Here is a 24,238-nt window from a genome sequence, read left to right as displayed (position 1 = left end):
CAAAGAAAACAAGAACTACAATTAGACATTCTAAAAGATATCTAACTTCCATAACTGCTCCCATAAGTTGGATTAGTGTCTTCTTGATGCCTTCATTGTTGATCTGCAACTTCTCGATCTTGCATACGTCTTTCTTCTTCGATTCTAAAAAAGTAGACGTTGCTTGGCATCTAGCCTCATCTCTAGCCATTATTCTCACAATGAGTGCGTGAAACATCTATCAAATTTGGTCCTAGCAATATATCAATGTATTCTTCTTTCCAATACCAAACTTGCATCCATCCCACACACAAATCTGAGTATAAGCAAAGAGCTATCGAAAATGTGCCGAATCCGAGAGCACAATCGAAAGAAAACAAGCACGTACCCCATCGTTTTTGTACTTGATGAACACACATCCGGAATGTTCCGGCATTGTAGATATGCGGCGAATGACCTGTCACGGGCAGTCGTCGCACTTTAGGAGCTGCAAACGGTGAGCCGACGAGCCGATGGGCCCGCACCGAGCCCGGACGACGGTCGGGTGTGTCTGGCGGCGAACCGACGACGAGATAGATTTGAGTGGCTAGAAGCGGAGTCAATACCTTCATGCGGTGTGGAGGCGTTGTCGGGGCCGTGCAGTTCTGTACCCAGACAATCCATGGCAAGGTGCAGCCTCCTACGGCTGGATGCGCTCAAATCCGGTGGCCGGATGTGCTCTCCTCAAATCCGACGGACGGGCTGGATAGTGAGGTGGCCAAGAAAATGGCGGCCGGAGGGTGCGGGGGGTTGCCGGGCTGGACATCAAGGTGGCCAAGAAAATGACAATGACTATGGCGGAGTTAGGGGGCGGGGACTGGAAGGAGAAGGGGAATAGAGAAAAGGCCATCTGTGTCGCCGACTGGCGGACCAGAAGAGGACAAGGGCATGCGTCCCTTTATCCCCGCGTGCCCGTTTCAACGCAAACACGACCTAAATTTGATGTGGGAATGAGGTCGACAGTGAACGAAAAATGAATGTTTGTATATTTGCTTCACGTGTTGAGTTGCGTTTTGTGTCTGTTTATCTTCAAACGAATGCGGCTGAAGCATTTGGGTCCTTGGAATTGACCTTAGCGTGTCCCGCCGAGGGAATCGTGGCCGATGGCGAGCCATCCGCGCGCACACTGCTCAGCTCGAAGGGAAGGACTGTGACGTCAGCAGTCCATCGGGCCTCGCGCTCAGTAAGGACACCTATGAGAGACCAAGCCAATCCTCGGGGAAACCTCAGCTCCGTGCTCGCCCACTCCTTCCGTGAGGACCATTATACACACACGCTCCCATCCGAACCCTAGCCTTAGCTAACCCGGCGCTTGCCATGCTCTCCACAGCACCAGCCGCGTATTCCACCTCCTTCGCCGCCTTTCCCACCCTCGCGCGGCGCCGGCACCGGCACCGCCGCGTTCTGCTACCGTTCGCCGCGGCGACGGACGGGGCGGAGCGGTTCGCCGCGAGCAGCTCCATTGCGGATTACCTCCGGTACCGCCGCCCGATGTCCGGGGACCTCTCGGTGGGAGGGGGTGGCGGCAAGCTGCAGACGGCCGTGGTGCGGTACGAGAAGCGGTTTCCATGGTCGCTCATCCACCCTTTTCTCCGTGTAAGTCCAGCATGGTGGATGTCTTCTCTTCTGCTGCGTGCTGCTTGCTTTAGATTTGATTGTTGTAGAATCTAATATTTGTTTCGAATTTCTCTAGAACTGTTTAAATTTGACTATTATTTTCATGATAGCTAGGCGTGTAATTTATGGCTAGAAGCCGTGGATTATGTTAATGGTTCAAACAGTTTGGCAACGGGTAAAACTTTCTTCGGATTCGTGAGTTGGAAGTGTGTTACACTATTGTTTGCAGGCACATCTTATAAAACGTAAATGATTGATGGAATCGCACATTTATTGAATTCATGCTCCAGCCAACTCATCCAAAAGTCTGAACTGATGGAGGGAGATGGGCAATATATTTCAACACTCCCCCTCACGTCTAGGCTATTTTAGTCCTTAGACGTGGGATCGATGTAGGTCGTAGAATCGTTTTATTTAATACTGCGTTGGCAGGGTCTTGAACTCAAGACCTCTTGGCTCGGATACCATATAAAACGTAAAGGATTGATGGAATCGCACATCGCCCTGTAGGGGTGCGTTGATCTCATATATATAACAAAGGACAGTACAAGTATATACCACCGTGTACTATTTGGATTCTAACACATCTGTATACTGCAATTCAACAACAATGACGATTTCAACTCGCCGAAGTTTGCCGGCTAACTTATACTACCTCCATTCTAGAAGGAGTATATGACTAGCCTACCAAAACGTCATATATTTTACTCCCTCCGTTCTAAAATAGATGACCCAACTTTGTACTAAAGTTAGTATAAAGTTGAGTCATCTATTTTGGAACGGAGGGAGTAGAATGGAGCCAGTATTCTTTCTGGACCCTGATAAGTGTCACACGTGTGGCACGAACACATGGCAACTCCGAACGTTTTTATGGCAAGTTTAGTGACGCGAAGATGACAACTTTATTTGTCAAGCATGGCAACTTTCTTTTCGGATGGCAAGTTTCGTTTTTTTGTTTTTTTTTTGTTTTTGGATGATAAATTTAGTTGTAAAAAATGCCAGGGCCGGAGTGCTTCATGCCACATGTGTGGCACTTATCATTTGGGTTCTTTTTTCTTGAGCGAAGACAATGGAGGGAGATCGCCCACTTAAATTCCATTACTAGAAAGGCTGGAAACACATGCAATTACATATACACACACAGCCGCGGTGGGACACACTTATGCGCACACACAGTGTCCCTCGGTGGGGAGGTACAACAAGCGCGCCACAACATGAGCGGTGTAACACACTCAAACAAGGGTGGCACACTAGAGGTTGATGGGGGAAGGATCAACACGACGGGGGCAACAAACTGTACCTAGGTTGAGGTGATCAATGATCATGTGCCGAAGATCCTCATTTGATGACCGCATCTTGTCGAACATCATGCGGTTCCTGTTCATCTAAATACACTGCAAGATTGCAGCCATGGTCCCCCCCCCCCCCCCCCCCCACACACACACACACGACCGTTGGCAAGATGAGGAAGCCTGCTAGGCATCCTCAATGGGCTAATGCCCCGAGATACTTAGACTACCGGCAGAGCGAAACCAAATGTCTCGAATTTGTGGGCAGTCGAAGAAAAGGTGACTGGGCGTTTCACAGGTGCAGTGAAAGAATCTACTATTGACCTAACCCTAACTACTGAAACGTAGATAAAAGTAAACGACAACATTCTTCTCTGCTTTATTGAGAGGGGTCGGCCCCTTTATATAATAAACAAGACTTGACCAACAAGCCAACACATCTATTCAAACTCTAACACAATCTCTAAACTAATCGGACTCTTTCCTAACAAAGATGCTTAATCAACTAGGACTCTAATCAAGGGATAAGACTCCATGTTTGATGGGCTGGTCCACATAACATCTCTCCCATGAAAAACAACTTGCGGACAAGCTGCATGTTGTCAATTGCCTCCCAGGGGCCCTTGGTTGCTAGCATATGTGGAGCTATCTTGGTCAATAGTCATCAACCTTGATGAAGAAGAGCCACGCACATTGGTGACCCCGAACATAAATCTCGTCGCAGTTGAAGCAAATGCCTTGGAGATGACGTTTTGCTAACTCGGCTAGAGTGAGGTGCCGAACCTGCCGTGGTGGGGTCACTTTGGAGTGGATGATGGCAGAACATGTGCTAGTGGCGCTGGCGGGGAAGGTATTTTAGCTACGTTGACCGCAAGAAGATCAGAGGGTAACAAGGGCCCTATTGGACTAGAAGGTTGGTGTGGTGACGTTATTGGTGGGAAATGCTGCTGCTCATAGGCCTTGGAGAAGGAGATGGCAGTTTGGAGGTCACATGGCTGCTGAAGCTCGACGTTAACACGAAGACCATTGGGCAGCCCTAGCCCTGCTGTGTATAGAAACAATTGTTGGGATGGTGTTAACGACTCATTGTTGTGGCACATGAGTGCTAGAAACCTGCTGGTGTAGTCGGCAATCGAGGAAGTGAACAACAGGCGTGCCAATTCGCCCAAAGGATTGGCACGGAGTGACGGCTAAAATTGAACATGGCAAGCTTCCTTGAACTGCTCCCATGTCGGCATGCCGAAATCGCGCTCGAGCTTTAAGTACTAGAAGTGAGTATCATTGGTGAGGTGGTATGTTGCAGTGCGGACCTTGTCCGCGCATGGAGGAAAAACTGCTCGCATCTATGGAGCCAACCAAGAGGATCGACCGAACCATCGTAAGTCGGGAAGTCGAGCTTGTGCAAGCGAGGCACGCCTGAACCAAAAACTGAGCTGAGGTGATTGTTAGGTGGGGGTTGGGGGGTTGGGAGGGAGGTGATGGGCGGGGTGGATCTATAGATTGGTTGTGTAGGGGCGCGGCCATAGCGGCGTATGAAATCGGTTGCCAGGTGGAGACATGGAGGCGGCGACGAAAATCTGTTCCTGCTGCTAATGGTAGGGTTGTTGATGCGGATGGTAGGTTGCTGCTGCTAATGGTAGGGCTGCTGCTGGTAGTGGATGGCAAAATTGGGGTGGGTTTTGGGCTGTAGGGTGAGGGTAGGTGGTTGTGGCGAGTAAGGACATGGCTGGAGGTGGAAAAGGGTACTGGCGGCTGATGGTGGTTGGCAGCAAAAGTGGGCAAACTGCTCGACGGGTGGAGGTCCGGTGGCGGCGGTGACAGTGGTGATCCCCCCGCTAGAAACGGTACACGAGAGGCACCAGCCCGGCGAGGAGCACCTGGTCCTCCGCTTGTTGGCGTGCAAAGGCCTCCAATTGCTTTGTGATGATCTTCATCTGCTCCACAGTCTCGATCTTTGTCCACCATCGTAGATGGATTTCATACCAAATTGGAAGAATTTACTGCTGACCTAACCCTAATTATTGAGAAGTAGATAAAAGTAAATGACCATATTCTTTGCTTTATTGAGAGGGGTCGACCCCTTTATATAATAGACAAGACTTGACCAACAAGTCGATAAATCTATCCAAACTCTAATATAATCTCTAAACTCACTAGACTCTTTCCTAACAAGGATCCTTAACCAACTAGTACTCTAGTACTCTAATTAAGGGATAAGACTCCGCATTTGATGGGCTGGTCCACATAACATGCCGGAGCAGAAAGGACATTTGGGGTGGTCGAGGCAGCCAATGCGGTGAAGGAGAGCCCGAGTTCTTGTCTTGCGGCAGTGGAGGATCCACAAGAAGGCCTTGACCTTCAAAGGCACGAAATGCTCCCAGTTGAGATCGTGGAGGGGCAGTCCACATCTTGAAGTTCGATTAATTTTCTAGACTAATAGTGCATATTTTACACTGAAAGTGAACACTTTGCCATCGCCCAAGCAAGCTTGCGCACGTCTGGACCGCTTCCCAAAGAGAACGCATCCGTGAATAGGCCGAACTCAGCTTTTGCTCTCAAGCTTTTCCGGCCACATGCCGGTATCTCAATGGTGTTGAGGCGGAGGGAGTTAGGGATGCAAGCGCCCAGGTTTGGATTAAAGGAGTACATTGCGAGGAGTGCAGCTGCGTGGGGGCCTAGCGTAGTGTAGTTATCGTACCAGATAGAGGTGCTCAATCCGTCTCGCACAAACACCGCAATGATGGATCGGTATAGCGAGATTAGCGTGGCAAAACATTTCGAGGAGGGGGACGCCAGGCAGATGAGTAACCAAAGTACCTTCTCCGGACCCATGTCGTCTATGGACTTTGCACCCTGGTGAAGAGCCCATGAATAGGCCGAAGGAGAACCCCCCAAACATTTTGCTTGTCGTTCCAAAACATAGGGTGGCAGGGACGGTCCATTTGCTAATGAACCCTTTGCGGAAAGGGACTGCCATCGGTCGGCATGGAGAACATCATAGTTGTAGTAAGAATGAGCCTGCCCTCAAGCGAGGCTAGGCGCGTACGCCAGCTGGGAATGCGTCTCTCAATCTTGAATGCTAGAAGCCAAGGGTGCAGGCAGGCTATTTCGGGTCAGAAAGTGGGAGCCCAAGGTACATCCATGAGCAGTTGCAAGATCAGCCACACGCTCCAGCAACACCGACACCGACAGGGACGAAAGTGCTCTTGTAGTAATTGATCTCCAAACCAATAGCATTGATAAAATTTTCAAGATCAACCTCAGCTTCAAGATGTGTTCCATATCCTTTTCACTAGAATGAGCGTCGTCCGCATATTGAGTGACAGGGAAGGAAGGTTGTCCACAAGAGGGTGTCGTAGCCTTTACGGGGATGTATCCCACGCGATCTCCTCAGATGGGATCAATGATGATCAGTGGTTAGGGGACAACAGATCCCCTTGCCGAAGGCCATTCTTACATTCGATCCATCTTCCAAGGACACCATCTAGGAGCACCACCATCTTCCCAGTGGCAAGGATAGAGTGAATCTACTCGCACCATCTATCCCTGAAACCGTGTGCTCGGTGGACGCCGTCCAACGCAGACCAGCTGACAGAATCAAACACCTTCTTGAAGTGCAATTTAAGAGCAATTGTGGCGGCGATGCGCAAAGTGACAACTTTGGTCAAGATCCATGGCATAGAGAGAGTTGCCAGTGATACACCTCACACTGATGAAACCTGTTTGCTTGAAAGGAACCAGGAGCTCAATGAAATGCTAGAGACGACACACCAAGATCCTAGTTACAACTTTCATGACGCAGATGGCGGTCCAATAATAGGCTAGGTGTTTAGTCATCTCGTCCTTTTTGTGCCGGTTGTGGCAACTTCTACCTTTTTTAACTTTTTTAGCTCAGACCGAGCTTGTACTAGACCGCAGAACCTTTCGGGTACTTGGCTTAATAATAGGGTTGCATGCATAATTCTGATGCAATGACCTGGGGGTGATCCTCTTCTAAAAAATGGCGCAGTTCTAGAGCGAGATAGGTCCGAAGCTGTCCTCCAGGAGCACCGACACAGGTTTCGGCAGAAGCGCAATGAAAACTTGGTTGATACCCGCAAGATGTGCATGTCCATGGTAGAATTCCTCAAGGAAGTTCAATTGATCATCTTTCACCAGGTCCCGGAAGAGCTTGAAGAAGCATGGACCAAAGCCGCCCGGGCTTGGGTTGTTGTCTGAGCGCATCCGGAAGACCGTGGACCTGAGCTCCTCCATGGCGAAAGGGCACTTAAGCTCAGGCAGCCCAAGGACACGTGGCAACACTAACTACAGAGGAACCACCCATGAAGATGAGGTAGTCGTCCCCAACAAGTTTGAGAAGACACCACTGATGGCGCCTTCTTTGACAACATGATTAAAGTAGGGGACGCCTTGGTCTGGATAACCTGAATCTTGTTACGTCAGAGACGGGCAGTGGTATTTGCATGGAAAAAGACAGTATGTTGTCACCCAACTTGAACAGTTTGAAGATGTAGAACTGCCACTAGTATGCATCCAACCTCTTGAGTTCAATGGAGAGCTGTTTTTTAACATCGTGGAGTGACTCTGGGGTGGTGAGCAAGTGAAATTTCTCCACCAGATCAATCACCTCAATGAAAGCCCGACAGTTTGGCGCCAATTCTGGGGGCTGGTAAAGTGCGCAGGACCATCGTTTAGACCCATCCCGGGCCCACTTGAGTGTACGTGACAGACGGCGGGCAGGGCAGCTTCCGTGACGTGGTTTTGTGTCCTGGCCCAAACCGCTTGGATCAACAAGTGGTATTCCTTGGACGCAGCCCACCATCGTTCAAAACAAAAAACCTGGCCGACCGGCGTGTGCGAGACCGCTTCAATCACCAAAGGAACAAGATTGTCGGGCGGTGGCGCGCGCCGCCGATTGCAGAGTTGAGTTGAAGAGAAGCCAAACCGTTTGGATCAACAAGTGGTATTCCTTGGACGCGGCCCACCATCGTTCAAAACAAAAAACCTAGCTGGCCGGCGTGCGCGAGACCGCTTCAATCACCAAAGGAACATGATCGAGTTGAAGAGAAGGTGACTCCAAGGCAGGTTGATATATATGCAGCCTGAGGCACACAAAGGTGGGGTCATCTCGACAGTTGGACCAAGTGTACCGCCTGTCGCGAGTGGTAGCTCATGGAGGGTGAGGCCGTCGACCACAAGGTTGAAGGCGGCCGCCGCGGCATAGTCGCGCCGGGGCGAGTTCTTGTCGTAGAGGAACCATGTTGAAAGCCTCCACGAAGATCCATGGAAGGGCGCACATGCTTGCAACCACATGCAGCTCTGCCACTAAATCCAAGCGAAGCTTAGGAGTGGAAGGGGTATAGATGTTCGTCACGACGGAGGCGGCGTCCGTAGCAAACTCGGAGAAGGACGTGATCGTGTAGGCAAGCACCTCGTCACGGACAAACTCGAAGAAAGCACAAATACTATTGCGTTTTCACTAATATCGTGCATGTACCATGTATTTATTATGCCGTCCTTGTGAACAATGATGAGATGAAATGGAAATAAGGTCTGTTCGTATATCATGTATACAGTCCGATATCATGTATTGAATAATAGTCTGCAAGTCTTTATTAGCTTTTGCTGATCTCTGATATAGTCTGTGTACTTTTATTTGTTGCAGGTTGATTTGGTTTCTACTGTACACATTGCTGACAAAGAGTATGTTCTATGGGCCCCTTTTCATGTTTAAACATTAGATTCTGCTGGCATTAACAGCTCTATGAATCGACAAACATGTCTATCACTAACATCGTTTCCTCATCACAAGATCCTTGCACTTATTGTCTGTTGGCACATTCTGTAATTGATAGAAGTTGCCAACTAAGTGAACTATCTAAGACATATTATTTCTGTTCAGATATTTTGATAAACTCCAACAAGCACTTGCAGACTATGATTGTGTTCTGTATGAAATGGTGATAAGTCGGGATAATTTAAATAACCAGCAGGACCCAACGTTTGCGAAGAAGCTGAGATCTTCGCGCAAAGGTTTCAGTATTCTTGGTTTCATACAGAAACAAATGGCTCGTATCCTTTCATTGGATTACCAACTAGATTGCCTTGATTATGGCGATGAGAAATGGCAACATGCTGACCTTGACTATGAGACATTCAAGCTGCTTCAGGTAATAAATTTAGTTACACTAGCACAGTGGCCCGCGCACATGCGCTGGCAACACCTTGATCATGAAACATTGACTTCCATTATCATGATTCAAATAGTCATATTGAATATGTGAGACATATGTATTTAGTAGATCATAATAGTCCTGCCAATAAGTTCGACTAAAAACACTTTTTTCACTCTCTCGAAAATACAAAAGCCTTTGCATTTCACTGCATTGATAGAGAGAAGTGTTGAGTATCATTGTTATTATGGAAACATAGGATGGCGTAGGATTTATTCCACCTTGCCTTGTACTCCAAAACGACCTTGTACTCCTATATATATGCCCATGAGGCTCAAGCAATATCAATGAACTATTCCACCAATTTCCTCTCTCCCTTCTAACATGCTATCAGTTTCCGGGTTCTAAACCCTAGTCGCCGCCGCTTCCGCACCCGCGCGCCGCCCCCGGGGCGGTCGGCCTCCATGACCGCCGCCGGGGGCCGCGCCGCCCGTGCCTAGGGTTCGTCCGCCGGTCGTGTTGACCGGCTGCCTAGAGTCTTTCTCCCGAGCCCTTGCTTCGGGTTTTTTCACTCTCTCGCCGGTCGTTTTGAATGGCGTTTTTTTCTTTTTGGTTTTTCGATCTATACTTGATCGGTTTGTGTCGCCCGCCGCCGCCATCGACCCCCGTGCGCCTCTACTCCGACATCGGCGCGACCGGCCGGCCTCGCGCGACAGGCGGCCCCTAACGGCCGTCGTTCGCGCGCCTGCCCGCCCGTCGCCCCAACCCGGCGACCTCGCGCGACAGGCGGCCCCTCACGGCCGTCGTCCTGCGTCGGCCCGCTCGTCGATCTACGCCAGCCATCACCGCCCTATCACGTGTTCAGCGCGCCCCTTCGCCGATCGAGCAACAGGCTGCCGCAGCGCCGCCCCGTCGGGCCGCAGCGCCGCCGCCCCCGTGGTTCTCCCCGTGGCTGCACCAATCCGCGTCGCCACTGCGTCGCCCCTTCTGGCCATAGTGCCGCGGCAAGTGATCTCCGCCGCCGCCCTGAGGCCGTTCCCGTGGTTGCACCACCTTGCGCGCTGCCGCGGCGTCGCCCCTTCAGGCCGTAGTGCTACGGCCCGCGGTCAACCGCCGCACCGAGGCCGTCCGCTCCAGGCCGTCCCCGAGGCTGCACCGACCCTCGCGCTGCTGCTACCTCGCCCCGTCGGGCCGTAGCGAGCGTGGCACGCGATCCCTGCAACCGCCCTGAGGTCTTCCCCGCCGTCGCCCCGACCTGCCCGCCGCCGTTGCGTCGCCCCTTAGGGCCGTAACGCTGCGGCACACGGTCCACCGCTGTCCACGCGCGTTGACTTCCACGTGATATGCGCCGCGCCGCCTCCCTTGGCGCGGGAACTTCACCGACCACGCCGGTCTTCGTCACGCTGTCGGGTTCATTATCGCCTACTTCGAGCACCGCCGCCACGCTCCTTCTCTAGCCGCCGCCGCCTCCTTAGGCCGCCGTCGCCGCTGCTCTTCTTCCGCGGCTCCACGGCGACTACCTCAACACCGGCAACCCCCGACTCGACACCGACCATGGCGTTCTTCGCCCGGCTACCTCAACTACGGGTACACCACCTACGCTCTCGGCACCCGAAGTACAACAAGATGCCCCTAGACGCTAGTCGTGCGCCCCTCTGGAATCATAGCTGCAAGCTCTCTTGCGCCTGCCAAAGTCCACGGCCTAGCCTCCCACTTAATTGTGTCGAAGAGGCGGTCCAAATTGAGCCACGCTTTGTCGAAGATGATGCTCTATAATGCACGAAGCCACAAGCTGGCGAGGTTGGAGCCAACTAAAAACACTACGACTTGATTTATCTTGAGAATATATAAAACTAATAATGGAGCAACAAACTAATTTTATTATATTGGGTAAATGAGAAGTTAAAGATACATAAAGCGTTTATTATATTGACAAAACAAATAAATCAAACAACACATATGTTTTCAACTTAAAATCTAAAGCAGGATGCATGTAATCTGTTCAACCAAAATCTTATATGTATTCCTCCATGCATCATCTAGCGAGTAAGCTGCACATCAGCATAAATATGAATTCTCTTAGCCATAGTATCAATTTTGCTTGCTCTTTGTTGCTAGAAAGCATATGCTTTGCCTGTTCTACATCAACACAACTAAGTGCATCCTTTCATCCTACATACTATCATATTTTCCATTATACTGAACTGAGCCATATTATGATGATAATCCAAACATCAGTACATTGTTTTTCTGGATAGTTAAAGAGAAATATTTAAATATCAGAAGATCTTGGTCGTGATTGACTAATTCTTTTTAATATTGTTCATACAATTGCCAAACAACGAAATTTCACCATTTTAGCAATGGTGGAACAAAAGAACCAATGCCTCTAGGGTTCATAAAGCATCAAAGTGTTGAGCACATAAGGGCGCTCTTTCCAATTCAAATGTATTGGGGCTTTCTCTCAATTCCTGAACTGCATATGTGAGATTAGACAATTATCTCAACTCCAAGTGTTCATTATGTTGACAAATTCGGTAAAGGGGTTATCTATTCATATATTCCCACATTTCTAATCCGCTGAATAAACATTAAGCCATCTTCATCTCCAAGTCACTCCATATATAACCTACAAACAAAAAATGCAGTAACATATTATATGTTCCCACTCTGTGTATGCTCCGGGCCTAGTTTACCAAGAGGATTGAAAATTTCGAATCGATTTTGGACTAGAACTGGCCGATCTTTTCCCACTTGTAATGAAGAGGTAGAGCTCATGTTAGTTGCTCAAGGAAGTAGTTCAATTATATATTTTACTCAATCATGTAATATCACGATGATACACTCAAGAACATCACCTGTCCGTGCTTCTGCGCTGCTAGTAGTGAGGCATAATAAATAAATATTATTGCACACATGTATTAATGGAAGACACTGTGGGAGTTAGAAATAAGTGGAAAACTTAGGGTCATGAGTTCTGTTTGTTATTATCAAAGGGGTTATCTATTCATAAATTTCCACATTTCTAATCTGTTGAATCAACATTAAGGCGTCTTCATCTCCAAGTCACTCCATACAAAACCTACAAACAGAAAATGCAGTAACATATCATTAAAGTTTCACACCTTCCAACGGAGCAATCTAGGCTTAGTAGTGAGTAATTTTAGGTGACCAAGATTTAAAGAAGGCAACTGAGCATTAGCAAAAGTGTTATTAAGAACATGTACATTTGCTACTGCAGAAATTACTCGTTTGTGCATCTTCACCCTTGCTAACCGTAGGTACGGTAGCTAACTTTGGATTAGATTACCATTAGTTATGCCTCTTATGTCCGATAGTGAACAGTGATTTTCTGTCGTAATTAAATTAACACAGTGAACTTTCTTGCACCATACCAGTGCTTACAGTTTTAGACCTATCTAGCCATCCATAATCATGTTAGCAATCTTCACTTCGTGCGTCATGCCTATTCTTAATAATGTGCATGGTTGTAGGTCACTTCCTTGCCTGCCATGTTTTGATGTTGCATAACCCTTTTATTATTGGATTAAATTTTAGTTAAAGCTTCAATTTGGAAAGTCAAATGATCCTTATATTACTGAACATATTTTAAGAACTAACTCACGTTGGTGGTGTTACTACAAAGTTGAGAACTACTATAATATTGCTCGCTTTGTTCAGAAATATAGAATAAATTCACTGTTTGAGTTCAAGCTGTAACTGCAATTTTTTTGCGCTCCGATCCATATTAATTGTCGCTGATTTAGTATGGATTGTAGGGAGTAACATCTTTAATACTCCCTCCGTCCCACAATATAAGATCGTTTTTCACGCTAACATAGCTTGTGGGACGGAGGGAGTAGTTAAGAAATCAGAACCATATGGAAGTTTTTTTAATACAAATTGAATACAAAACCAACTGTGTGTAACACAATTAACATACTAGTGGATTAATATTAGTCTAGGCTTGAATTTGGATAATCAAATACATATCATTAAGGCCTTGTTCAGTTAGCTCCTCCACCGCCGGGATTGGAGCCCAATCCCCGCTAAACCCCGTGGTTTCGGCCTGACCGGGATTCGACCTCGGCCTGCCTTATAAGCGTATTCGATTAAACCCGGCCGAGGCTAGACCCCCGCCCAAATCACGTGGAACTACCCGGGATATAATCCTCGCCCCTCTACCCGTGGAACCAATCCCTCCCGGTGGACGAAACGGTACGCGAGAAGAAACAAAATCGAGCCCTCTCTCCCCGAGTCCCCAAGCTCTCTCTCTCTCTCTAGCGATTCTGCGGCGATGGCGGCGCAGCCATTAGGAGGCGGCGATGGCGGCATACTTCCCCACCTCTCCCTTCTCTCCCACCCGGTAAGCCTCTTCTCCTTCCCCTCTCCTCCTCTTCTTTCCCATCTCCTCCTGATTCTGACCTGATGTTGACCAAGGGCAACGATTCATATACATGGATCAGAAAGAGAGTAACCGAACAGGTTATGGTCGCAAGGATTCATGCGGATGAGGAATAGCAAGGGTTGGGTGACAAGTAGGGGTTCACCCAATCTCTAGGAGGTTAGAAACCACTCGTGGAATCTAACCACGACAACCGAACAAGGCCTAAGGTAATATATATTGTGATCCGTATTACATAATGCTCCGTTAGGATGTACGTATTGAGAGCCAACGAATTGCATTGGGTCCAATATCAAATTGGCCTTGTTTTGGAAATAGGCCACAATACCAAATCTATTGTTTGGTTGCGAATGAAACTGTTTGTTGGAATCCAACAAAGTAGGCAATGCCAATTTCATGTTTGGATGTTATGTTGATGAATTGACCTAGACACATCCATCCTTCCACCGCCACCCATGACCGGCTCCCTCTGCCTCATTCCTTCCCGCTGGTCCACCACCGTGTGGCATCCCCACTCCGGCCTGGCTGTTGGCGGCCTCTCACTCAGCCGGGTAACTTCCCGGAATATCACCAGATGGTTGGCGTCCACATGCATCAGATGTGCAAGACCAAGAGCGCTATGGCCACCACGGCGCCATCCATGGCCTGCTCCTCCGTCAAGGACTCGCTCCTGGACTTGCCCCTCCTCACCTTTGCCGAGTTCGTCACCGCCAGCGCCAACTTCTCCACTGCGCACCGCCTAGCACCGTCCTCCAACTCCTTCCTTGCGTGCTCCGCAGCCACCTGGCCGCCATCTTCTGCCGCACGCTGCGGCATGACCCGGTCGAGGTCTCACCATGCTCGGCCACTGCCACCAAGCGCCTCTAAGGCACCACAGCTTCCCCCGGCGGCTCCCTCTTCCTTTCCTACGAGCTTGTCCCGAGCGCGGCTCTACGGCGCCAACAACCCCTCCATCACGCCGCTCGCCTCCTAGCAAGCGTGGCTCCACCTCGCCGCCGTTCCCTGACTCCCTGGCGTTGCTCCACCAAGGGCACGGGATCTGGAGATGCAGGGGCAGTGGTGGCCAGCGGGGGAGGAGGAGCAACCGTGGTAATAGGAGCAAGGGTGTCCCGGGCTCTCCATTAGATGGTAGCTATTGATTTTGGTAGTCAGACTTTGATGATTGGACTACAGCGCGCGACGACGTTGCGCCTTAGCAATCTCTAAGCCAACTCCGAGATGTTATTGGCCACACCGGAGCATGATCAACCTGACCACAAAGGTCTAATTCCTGCAAGCAATGAGAACAAAGAAGAACCAAGATTTACAATCTGGATGTTGCAAATAAAAGATAAATGATAAATGATGAAAGTTGGGGTTTCATAAGCGGTCTTGGCCTGGTCCTTGGACATAAACGAAGTATGCGAAGTTGCAGCCATGGCTATTTTTTAGCTAAACAAAACCCGAGTCTAAACGACCCCCTAAGGGCTGCATTTATAGAGGGAGGGCAATTTCGCCAAACCAAAACCCAGAAGAGCTAAAACGGTATCGACGCTGGCAACAAGTCAACAGACCAGGACCGAAGTTTATTTGATCAACGCAGCTACACTCAAAAGCACACAAAAAGAGACACCAGCTAAACCACAGCAGCCTGTTCACTGGTGATCGTCATCAGCACCGCCATCTTGGACTTCATCATCCTCAGAAGTACATTTAGCATATAATAGTAGATTTTGTCTTTCCACTGCTTGCAGTTTTCCATGTAAAACTTCTCAAGAGGATAAGTTTCAAGGTGAAATTGTGTTATTAGTGTTGGAGGTTGATGGGTGTAGCTTCTTGATTTGCAGAATTTGCAGATTTCATAGCAAACAGCTTCTTATGCTCATTTGTGCATTGCTCTTTCTGTCGTGGCCTCCAAAAAATTGTGGACTAAATGTATTCTGCCTTTTATGGTTTTCAGACTGAAAGAGGTGAAAGCTTTCTCACATTTGCAGTGGACATGGCCCTGAAATCAACTAAAGCATTGGTACAACCAACTTCTCCAGCTGGTCTTGATTTCTGGAGATCCAAGTTGCTATGGGCCTCGCGTGTTCTACCAATGCCACTTATTGGACTATTTGTTATCACCGGGCTTTGTTTGCCAGTGGATAAGCAAGATGGATATCCTGAGCTGGAAGCATTATCCAAACTAGATTTAGGAGCTGCTCTTAAGATTTTTCTGGCTAAGCAATTGACCTCTGAGTGAGTACATTCAAACCAGTAGTGCTAGTTATGGTTCTTTATTTACTAATTCTTCTTTTTCTCGTATGCAGTTTCAATGCTATGACTGCACCTGCTGAGGATAAGTCAGTTATAATTGGGGAAAGGAACAGAGTTGCAACTGAGAAGATAAAGGGTGCGATAAACCGAGGGTACAAGAGAATAGCGGTTCTGTACGGAGGTGGGCATATGCCAGACCTTGGAAGACGTCTTCGAGAAGAGCTAGATATGGTCCCATCCAATGTGCAATGGGTCACAGCATGGTCAATAAGAAGCCGGGAGCTAGATAAAAAATCGCTTCCATTTTTGAAGACGATGGCTGAGGTTTCAGGGTGGCCTTTGAATAGATATGAAACACTTGCTTTGCTAATCTTTTCTTCAGTTCTTGCAGTGGATCTATGGTTTTGGGAGTTTCTCGTGGAAAGCAGTCTGAATTGGGCATCTTTGGCTGGTTCCTGGATTGATCAATTTAGTGCTCCATTTTGACAAAGAGTTTGTCTGAAAAGAAGGGGGGGGGGGGGGGGGGGGGGGGGCGGGAATGAAGTTTAACAACACAGTAGTGTATAAGCGACGGTCCAAACAAAAAACAAAACCATTTACTGTTGCAGTTAGTTTCAGATATTAGTTGGAGTGCTGTCTATGCAAACTTGTAGATAACAATTTATTGAATCAACTTGGAATGAGATTAGTGAGAAAGTTGAAGCCAGTGGGTCTTAGGCTGTGCTTAGTTGGACTTTTGCAGCCTTTTTTTTGCTTTTCAATGCTATAATAAGCTAACCAAAGAGAGAAAATGAGAAGCAAAGAATGTAAAGGTTGTATCTTCTCCGTAGTGCAATTCTTGCAGTTGGTGCATTACACATGCATACCCTATCCCTATGGACATCTCTGAAAGACTGAGCCGACATATCATTTTAAAATTTACGAAATCACCGTAGCCACCTCGTCGTTGATGGGAACGTCTTCTCCCACTAAATGTGCATCATCGGAAATTCTGAAATAAATTCAGGAATAAATGCGAGCATAAGACTTGAACCCTGGTGGGCTGGTGATACTACAGTCCCTCTAACCATCCAACCACAGGTTAGTTCGCGCTGTCCTTGAAAATTGCAATGTATTTACCCACCACTACGAATCCCAAGTCATACCCGTTCATTCTACTTTTCTCCTAGTATCAGAGGAAATGAACGACACCACAGATACAACTCGCCACCCGCTCAACCTGCGCAACTCCTAGCCGCTCGGCAACCAGGGTTTGGCCGCCGCCTCCTGCCTTCGCGGCTTGCTCCGGCGACCCTCCACGTTTGGCCAGGTATAGTCTTCCTTCCAACCTCTACCTACCCCCATCCCGTGGCGGGTGGTCTGGTCGGTCCGGCGCCGCCGCATCGGCTTTTCTCCTCCCCATTCCTCCTCTAAGAAGAATGAAGAGGAATAAAATTGATGATATATTGCTCGAGCCCCATGGTCTATTCTGCTAATATTCCTTTCAACTTCCGAACTACACGCTCAATGCAAGTGCACGGCATTGTTGAAGCAAAAACATTGCAGTACTGAGACTAGTGAACTTCTCGTCGTAAAAAAAAATGGCACACACCTTTTCGGTACTGTTTTTCGTTATATTTGTGTTAGAATATTATGTACGCAAGAGGTTACGTGGACTTGGAGTTGTAATTGGGTTGGTTAGGTACGAGTAGTGTAGGAGTCGGACACGTTGTATCCTAGGCCTCTTATATATCGAGGGCACCACACGTTGAAACCTATGATGACTTGATAGCAACAGGTACGCGGGGGAGCCGACGGCTTGTGCCGGCGCCCGGGTGGCCGGTGTTGCGGTATCTTATGGAGGAGCGTCCGTAGTCATGCCCCGGGGATGTAGCCATATCGGCGAACCTTGTTAACAAATACCATGATAGAGGCGAGGGGCCCGATCTTTCGATGAGATGATAACTATCGACTTGGTGGAGACGACTTTGACGACCCGACTACAAACATGCATGACATTGCGCCTTAGCAATCGCTAAACCAATCTCCCGAGGTTACTGACGATGCTGGAAGCATGATCAGCCTGACCACGAAGGTCTATTCCTGCATGCAATCGAAGAACAAGCAAGAATATGATAATGCAATCTGAATATTACGAATATAGATGAAGTATTAATAAATATGGGGATTCGAAAGCGGTCTTGGTCTGTGTCGTGGTTCTAACTCTGACAGTGATGTAGGAGGGTGAGTATGGAGAGGCTAGATCCTAGCTATTGGGAAGTTGTTACACGCGAGGTTTACGAGTTCAGGCCCTTCTCGGAGGAAATAATAACCCTACGTCTCGGAGCCCGGAGGCGGTCGACTGGATTATGCGTGTATGGATTACAGGGGTGCCAACCCTTCCTACTGAGGAGGGGGGTGGCTTATATAGAGTTCGCCGACCCCCTCCTGCCCTCAGTAATGCAGGGTTTTAAAGTACATTCAAGATGGGGCGTTACTGGTAACGCCTCTAATAAAGTGCTGTAATGACCATGAAGACTACTTAACAGCTGACCGTTTGCCTACGGAGTGACTGTAGATCTCCTGGCAGTCGAGTGAATAGCTTCATGGTCGAGTGGTAGCTTCTTGGTCGAGTGTCTTGAACCCGTCGAGTGAAGTACCTTCAAGTCGATTGATGGGTGATTTCTCCCAGGGGTGTCCTAGAGTAGGACTCTTAGGTCAGGTCCGTGTCCCTACCCTAGGTACATGTCTTCATCATTAGCCCCCGAATGGATCGAGGTTAGAGTGGGGAAAGAGTTGGAGATCTTTCCGACTGGTTCTTCGGGCTATGTGAGCGCCTTGTTTCGGGACAATCGTCACGGATGACGTTGCCAACCTTTCTCAGTTGCCTTGATCCATTCTAGGCCTTCCGTCGAGTGAATTACTTTGTTTGTGCCATACCGAGTGCCGGCGCGATCGGGGTCTTCTGTTTTTAGCAAGTTGTTCTGCGGCCCGCGGATGTCGCGGGATTTGGATTTTGGGAAGCGCGCGGGACGGGAGCAGCCGCAGTAATCGGAAGCGATAAAGCGGAAGTTCCTCGATCTCCGCGTCGCCTTTTTCGCCACGTACTGCGCGCGCGTCTGTTGCGGGATTTGACTGGATGGCCTGGGCCTACTGGTCAGCCACTCGGGAGCGGCCCCTTATAAGTTGCCGGCTCGGGGTTTCCAAGCCGTGCGCTCTCTTCTCCTTCCTTCTTCCTCTCTCCCTTTGCCAGTCTCCCTGCTACCTCCGCTCTCACCCTAGCGCCGCGAGCCCGTGCGAGATCTCCCCGGCGACGATGGTGAAGGGCAAGACCACCGCTTTGGAGCGCGCGAAGAAGGCGGCGGTGGCGGGGAAAGGGAAGAGATCTGCTCGGGGCGGATCCTCCTCCAGGATCGCTCTGCCCAAAGGTTGGATCCAGGGCGACTGGATGCCCTCAGTGCTCCGGCAAGACGATCTTGACGACATGGTCGAGGGGGGGCCATTCCCCACGAAGCTGCGCGTCTTCCGGAGGGAGAGATCGAACCTCAACCCCGTGACGGTGAGTGCGTGCTCCTAGCCACCCACATCGACCGAGGGTTTTCTCTGCCGCCCCATCCTTTCTTCCGGAGTTTCTTGAATTTCTTCGGAGCGCAGCTCCATCACTTTACCCCCAACTCCATAGTCTATCTTGCCGCGTTCATTTCCATGTGCGAGGCCTTCCTGGGTTGCCGTCCGCATTGGGGGCTTTTCAAGCATATTTTCACTTGCCGCTCTCAGTCGGTTAAAAAGGCCAAGTCGAGTGATGAAAAGACGCAAGTGATCCAGCTGTGCGGGGGCCTGGCGATCCAGACGAGGGGGAAGAGTTGTTTTCCCTCTATCACCTTCCCGGAGTCGGTCCGCGGCTGGCAGTCGACCTGGTTCTACTGCCAGGACCAGGCGACCCCGGGACAGTCGACTGGTCTTCTCCTTTTTCCCTCGACCGAGCCGAGAAGCCTGTCTCTCTGAAAGTCGCGCCGGAGGAAAGGGCCCAGGTCAAGGTGTTGGCGGGTCGAGTGGTTGAACTTGTCCGTGAGGGGGTGACTGGGATGGACTTGTTAGAGGTCTTCCCCCAGAGGCGCATTCAACCGCTCCAGGCGCGAGACCACCCGATGTGGCTGTATTCTGGCCTTGACGACACCACTCGGATCCACCCGGAGGAGGTCACCGATGAGATGCTGGCGGGGTGGCTGTCAAGTATCACGGGGAACAAAGACAACCCCCGAGGAGCCAGAAGGGTGATTCCACTCGACAACTCATATGAAGTGGATCAGGTATGTCTTTGTGTCGGATATCTGGCCTTCTGTATTAGTCTTCTTTGTATAAGTCGACTGACTTTCGTCCTGTCCGTTGTCCTCCAGGCTACCACTGAGATGTACTCGACGCCCAGCGGGGCACAAGGGTCGACCGAGGAAGGTGAGGGGAGCGGAGGCGAGAGCGGGGACGACCAGGTCGAGTGGGAGTCCGACGGCGAGGGAGAGGAGGGCGACGACATCTTCTCCAGTGAGGAGGAGGAGGAGGCTGAACTCTCCCGCCCGGAGGGACGGTCCAAGCTCGCCCACGATCCAGCGCAGGAACGCGGCAAGGCGGCCGCTCCCGTTGGGCAGTCGTCGAAACGCCCTCGGACTTCTTCTCCTCCGCCGACCGGGAAGGCTCCCAAGCACCCACGAACGGCGCCATCTAAGCCGCCCAAGGACTTGCCCAAAATGAAGATAGCTGTTCCCACCATTTCGGGGTAACAACAATACTTGTTTTCCTTTGTCGACTGTGGACGGATCCTTGGTCGATTCACTGGGCCAACTGACTAACTTTCGAGATTTGCAGTGGTGCAACTTCTGAGGTCTCCGCCAGGAACGAGGACCAAGAGATGGAGGACGCTGTCACCTCCAACCCTGGTACGATCACTGCCGACCTGCTTACGAGTCGACTGAAGAAGGTGTTGGTCGATTGAATGTTTTCCTTGCAGCTCCTCCTCATGTTATCGACCTCCCGGACGACGACGACAACACACCACTGAGGGTGAAGAGGAAGAAGAAGGTGTTGGCTGGCAAGGCTCCGCAATCCACTCCCGCGCCTGAGGCTGCGGCTCGGGATGATGGCGAACCCACTCGGGCTTCCGTGACTTTCGCTGTTCCTTTGACGAGCGTACAACCTTCAACTTCGACTGCAGATCCGTCTTCGCTTTTTGCTGCGTACCCCGTCCCTGAGGACCAAGCGGCTGCTGCGAAGGAGGTTGTACGCCAAGCTGGAGTCATGATGGAACAGGTGAGAGTGGCTCGGGAGGCTTGCCAGGCGGCTTATGACGCAAGCTCGGCTCTTCAGAGCAATGTCCAGGTCAGTCGACTTCAACACTTGGTCTGTTTTGATATGTCCTTTGAAGAATCTCTTTTCCAAAGGTCTTTAAGTTTGTACACCTGGTGGGTGTGTTTGCCAATTCTTGGACGAGTGGGGGCACGCTAAGTGCACCCACTGGGTATAGTCCCCGAGACTACGGTCGACTGCTGGCAGTCGACTGTAGTCTTTTTAAATTGAGTCGTAGTTGAGTTTCTTCGCTCTGTCTGATCGGGTCGTGCCGAATGGAACCTCGTCGACTGCGGGCAGTCAACGTCTTTTCTCTCTTTTTTTTACTGTGGGGGCACGCTAAGTGCACCCACTGGGTGTAGTCCCCGAGACTACTGTCGAATGTTTTGCTTCGGCTGTAGTCTTAGAAACTCTGTTATTGTCTCTTAACTGCTCGGAAGCAGCTTGTCTTGGACTCGACTTCAGGGAACGGTCGAGTGGGTTAGGAACCGGTGGGGGCACGCTAAGTGCACCCACTGGGTGTAGTCCCCGAGACTATGGTGGACTGCTGGCAGTCGACCGTAGTCTTAGTATTTACTGCCTTTGTTGCTTTTTCCTTTTTTACTGAAATTGTAACTCCTCCTCTTTGACTTCAGAAATCTTGTGATCTTGGAACCCGCTTGGCTGACTTGGAGAAGCAGCAAATTCAAATGAACCTTGATCTGGAGCTGGCCAGGACAGAGCTGCAGAATGTCAGAGACGGCGCCGCAGGTAAGACACCTTTGTCGACTGGTTGGTTTTTAGGCTTGAGAATCTTTTCGCTTTCTCCGACTCAATCGTCATTTTTTGCAGAAAAACTGAAAGAAGCTCTGGCAAAGAAGGACCAGGACTTGGCTGCCGCCCGTAAGGAGGCTGATGACAAGACCGCTCTGGCCGCGCAGAAGCTGGCTTCGGTCGACCAATTGGAAGGGGAGAACACCAAGTTGAAGACCGCTCTGAAGGAAGCCAACAGGGAGTGTTCGCGTTGGAAGAAGGAGCACCTCACCCTGAGCGAGAAGCTGGAAGGCCTCGCTCGCGGGAGAAACGACCTGGAGAGCTACTTGGGGAGCCTCGCCAAGAAGTTGTACCTTAAGCTTGAAGGTGCGCATTCAGTTCCGACTGGTTTTTGAGTCGACTCATTCTATGAAAATTGTCTTATCCTTGAATCTTGTATGCAGAGCTTTGCCAGAATTTTGAAGAGGAGACCAGTCGAGTGGAGCCGAGCTTGGACCCTGTTAACTCTCTTGTGAAGGACGAGGCCGCAATGAACGTGCTCCGTCTGGAGTCTCATGTTGACAGCGTCGTGGATTACTTAGCTCGACTGAAGGTTGCCATGACGCGGATCGACTCGACACTTTGGCCGGAATCTACGCTCCAGAACGATCTCGAGTCTCTGATGACTCGACTCAATGGAATCTCTGACCGAGTGCAGGAGTGGAAGAAGTCTTCAGCTCGGTGTGGCGCTGACATGGCTCTGTCCCTGGTCCGCGTCCATTGTAAGGAGGTGCGGGAGGAGAAGCTGGCCGCCATCCAAGTTGCCAACACGAGGAAGCACAACTTCCAGGACTTCATGGAGACATTTATTGCTGCTGCTACCCGCATCGCAGATGGGATCGACTTGGATGAGTTCGTGGCCCCTGCCAGTCCTCCTCCTCCTGAGGAATGAAAAAACTTGCCTCGGAATGCCGAGTGTATTTTGTAAACCGTTAAACCCTGCCTTAAATTTGCCTTGGAATGCCGAGTGGAAGTGTAACAGTTAAACTCTGCCGAGCCGGGGGCTCGAGTACTTTGACCTGAGGTTTCTAGGACCTTTTAGGCTTTATCCGTAATTGATTTGTCGTTGAATCTCTTTGTGGATGACCCGTCGAGTGGGATTTGATCTTCACTCGAAGTAACTTTGTGTCTGTGGTGCAGCTCCGAAGGAGAAGGTGGCAGTCGACCTGCCCCTCGTCGCCCTTGGGACATGAGAAATGTTTTCACACTTAGGCGAGCGCTGGGCTGCAGCTAAGTCTCCGAGCGGGAGGTTTGCTCTCGCTCGGTAGGATTTTAAACTTAGGCGAGTGCTGACTGTAGCTAAGTCTCTTCGTAGGAGAACTTAGGCGAGTGCTGGACTGCAGCTAAGCCTCCGAGTGGGAGGTTTGCTCTCCACTCGGTAGGATTTTTCAAACTTAGGCGAGTGCTGACCGCAGCTAAGTCTCTTCGTAGGAGAGCTTAGGCGAGTGCTGGACTGCAGCTAAGCCCCCGAGTGGGAGGATCGCTCTTCACTCGGTAGGATTTTTCAAACTTAGGCGAGTGCTGACTGCAGCTAAGTCTCTTCGTAGGAGAACTTAGGCGAGTGCTGGACTGCAGCTAAGCCCCCGAGTGGGAGGTTTGCTCTCCACTCGGTAGGATTTTTCAAACTTAGGCGAGTGCTGACTGCAGCTAAGTCCCTTCGTAGGAGGCCTTAGGCGAGTGCTGGACTGCAACTAAGCCCCTGAGTGGGAGGTTTGCTCTCCACTCGGTAGGATTTTTCAAACTTAGGCGAGTGCTGACTGCAGCTAAGTCTCTTCGTAGGAGAACTTAGGCGAGTGCTGGACTGCAGCTAAGCCCCCGAGTGGGAGGTTTGCTCTCCACTCGGTAGGATTTTTCAAACTTAGGCGAGCGCCGGACTGCAGCTAAGTCTCTTAATGAGAGAACTTAGGCGGGTGCTGGACTGCAGCTAAGCCCCCGAGTGGGAGGATCGCTCTCCACTCGGTAGGATTTTTTTGAAACTTAGGCGAGTGCCGGACTGCAGCTAAGTCTCTAAACGAGAGAACTTAGGCGAGTGCTGGACTGCAGCTAAGCCCCCGAGTGGGAGGATCGCTCTCCACTCGGTAGGATTTTTTGAAACTTAGGCGAGTGCCGGACTGCAGCTAAGTCTCTAAATGAGAGGACTTAGGCGAGTGCTGGACTGCAGCTAAGCCCCCGAGTGGGAGGATCGCTCTCCACTCGGTAGGATTTTTTGAACTTAGGCGAGACGGATTCGCAGCTAAGTCACCCACTGGGGGATTTCGTATGTAAACAAAAGTGACAACAATTAATGGAACACTCTTGCCTTTGATAAAAACGAACTGCGGGAATTTTTCTTATTACATCTCGTCCAAGATTGAGCTCAAGTGTAAAAGGGGCGGAGTAGTTCCGCATTC

General features: G+C 50.0%; 2 protein-coding genes across 2 annotated transcripts; both read left to right on the top strand.

Annotated features, from left to right (window-relative positions):
• The first annotated feature begins 1,217 nt into the window (after nucleotides 1-1,217).
• LOC125520797 (thermosome subunit gamma) lies at nucleotides 1,218-16,257 on the top strand. Its single transcript, XM_048685819.2, has 5 exons — nucleotides 1,218-1,614; nucleotides 8,590-8,627; nucleotides 8,827-9,094; nucleotides 15,442-15,722; nucleotides 15,794-16,257. The coding sequence occupies exons 1-5, from the start codon at nucleotides 1,336-1,338 to the stop codon at nucleotides 16,224-16,226; spliced, it is 1,299 nt and encodes a 432-aa protein (XP_048541776.2). The 5' UTR covers nucleotides 1,218-1,335; the 3' UTR covers nucleotides 16,227-16,257.
• Nucleotides 16,258-16,271: 14 nt separating this feature from the next.
• LOC147959586 (uncharacterized) lies at nucleotides 16,272-22,873 on the top strand. The gene is made up of 6 exons (XM_087536696.1): nucleotides 16,272-20,490; nucleotides 20,580-20,650; nucleotides 20,722-21,089; nucleotides 21,692-21,806; nucleotides 21,888-22,175; nucleotides 22,253-22,873. Exons 1-6 carry the CDS (start codon nucleotides 19,805-19,807, stop codon nucleotides 22,738-22,740), a joined length of 2,016 nt encoding a protein of 671 aa, XP_087392822.1. The 5' UTR covers nucleotides 16,272-19,804; the 3' UTR covers nucleotides 22,741-22,873.
• Nucleotides 22,874-24,238: the final 1,365 nt, after the last annotated feature.

The sequence above is a fragment of the Triticum urartu genome, chromosome 7A (genome assembly GCF_056163025.1).
Source record: "Triticum urartu cultivar PI428250 chromosome 7A, HENAU_Tu73, whole genome shotgun sequence".
Classification (NCBI taxonomy): Eukaryota; Viridiplantae; Streptophyta; class Magnoliopsida; order Poales; family Poaceae; genus Triticum; species Triticum urartu.
Note: the sequence above shows the minus strand (reverse complement) of the source record. Positions and strands in the feature narration are given on the sequence as shown.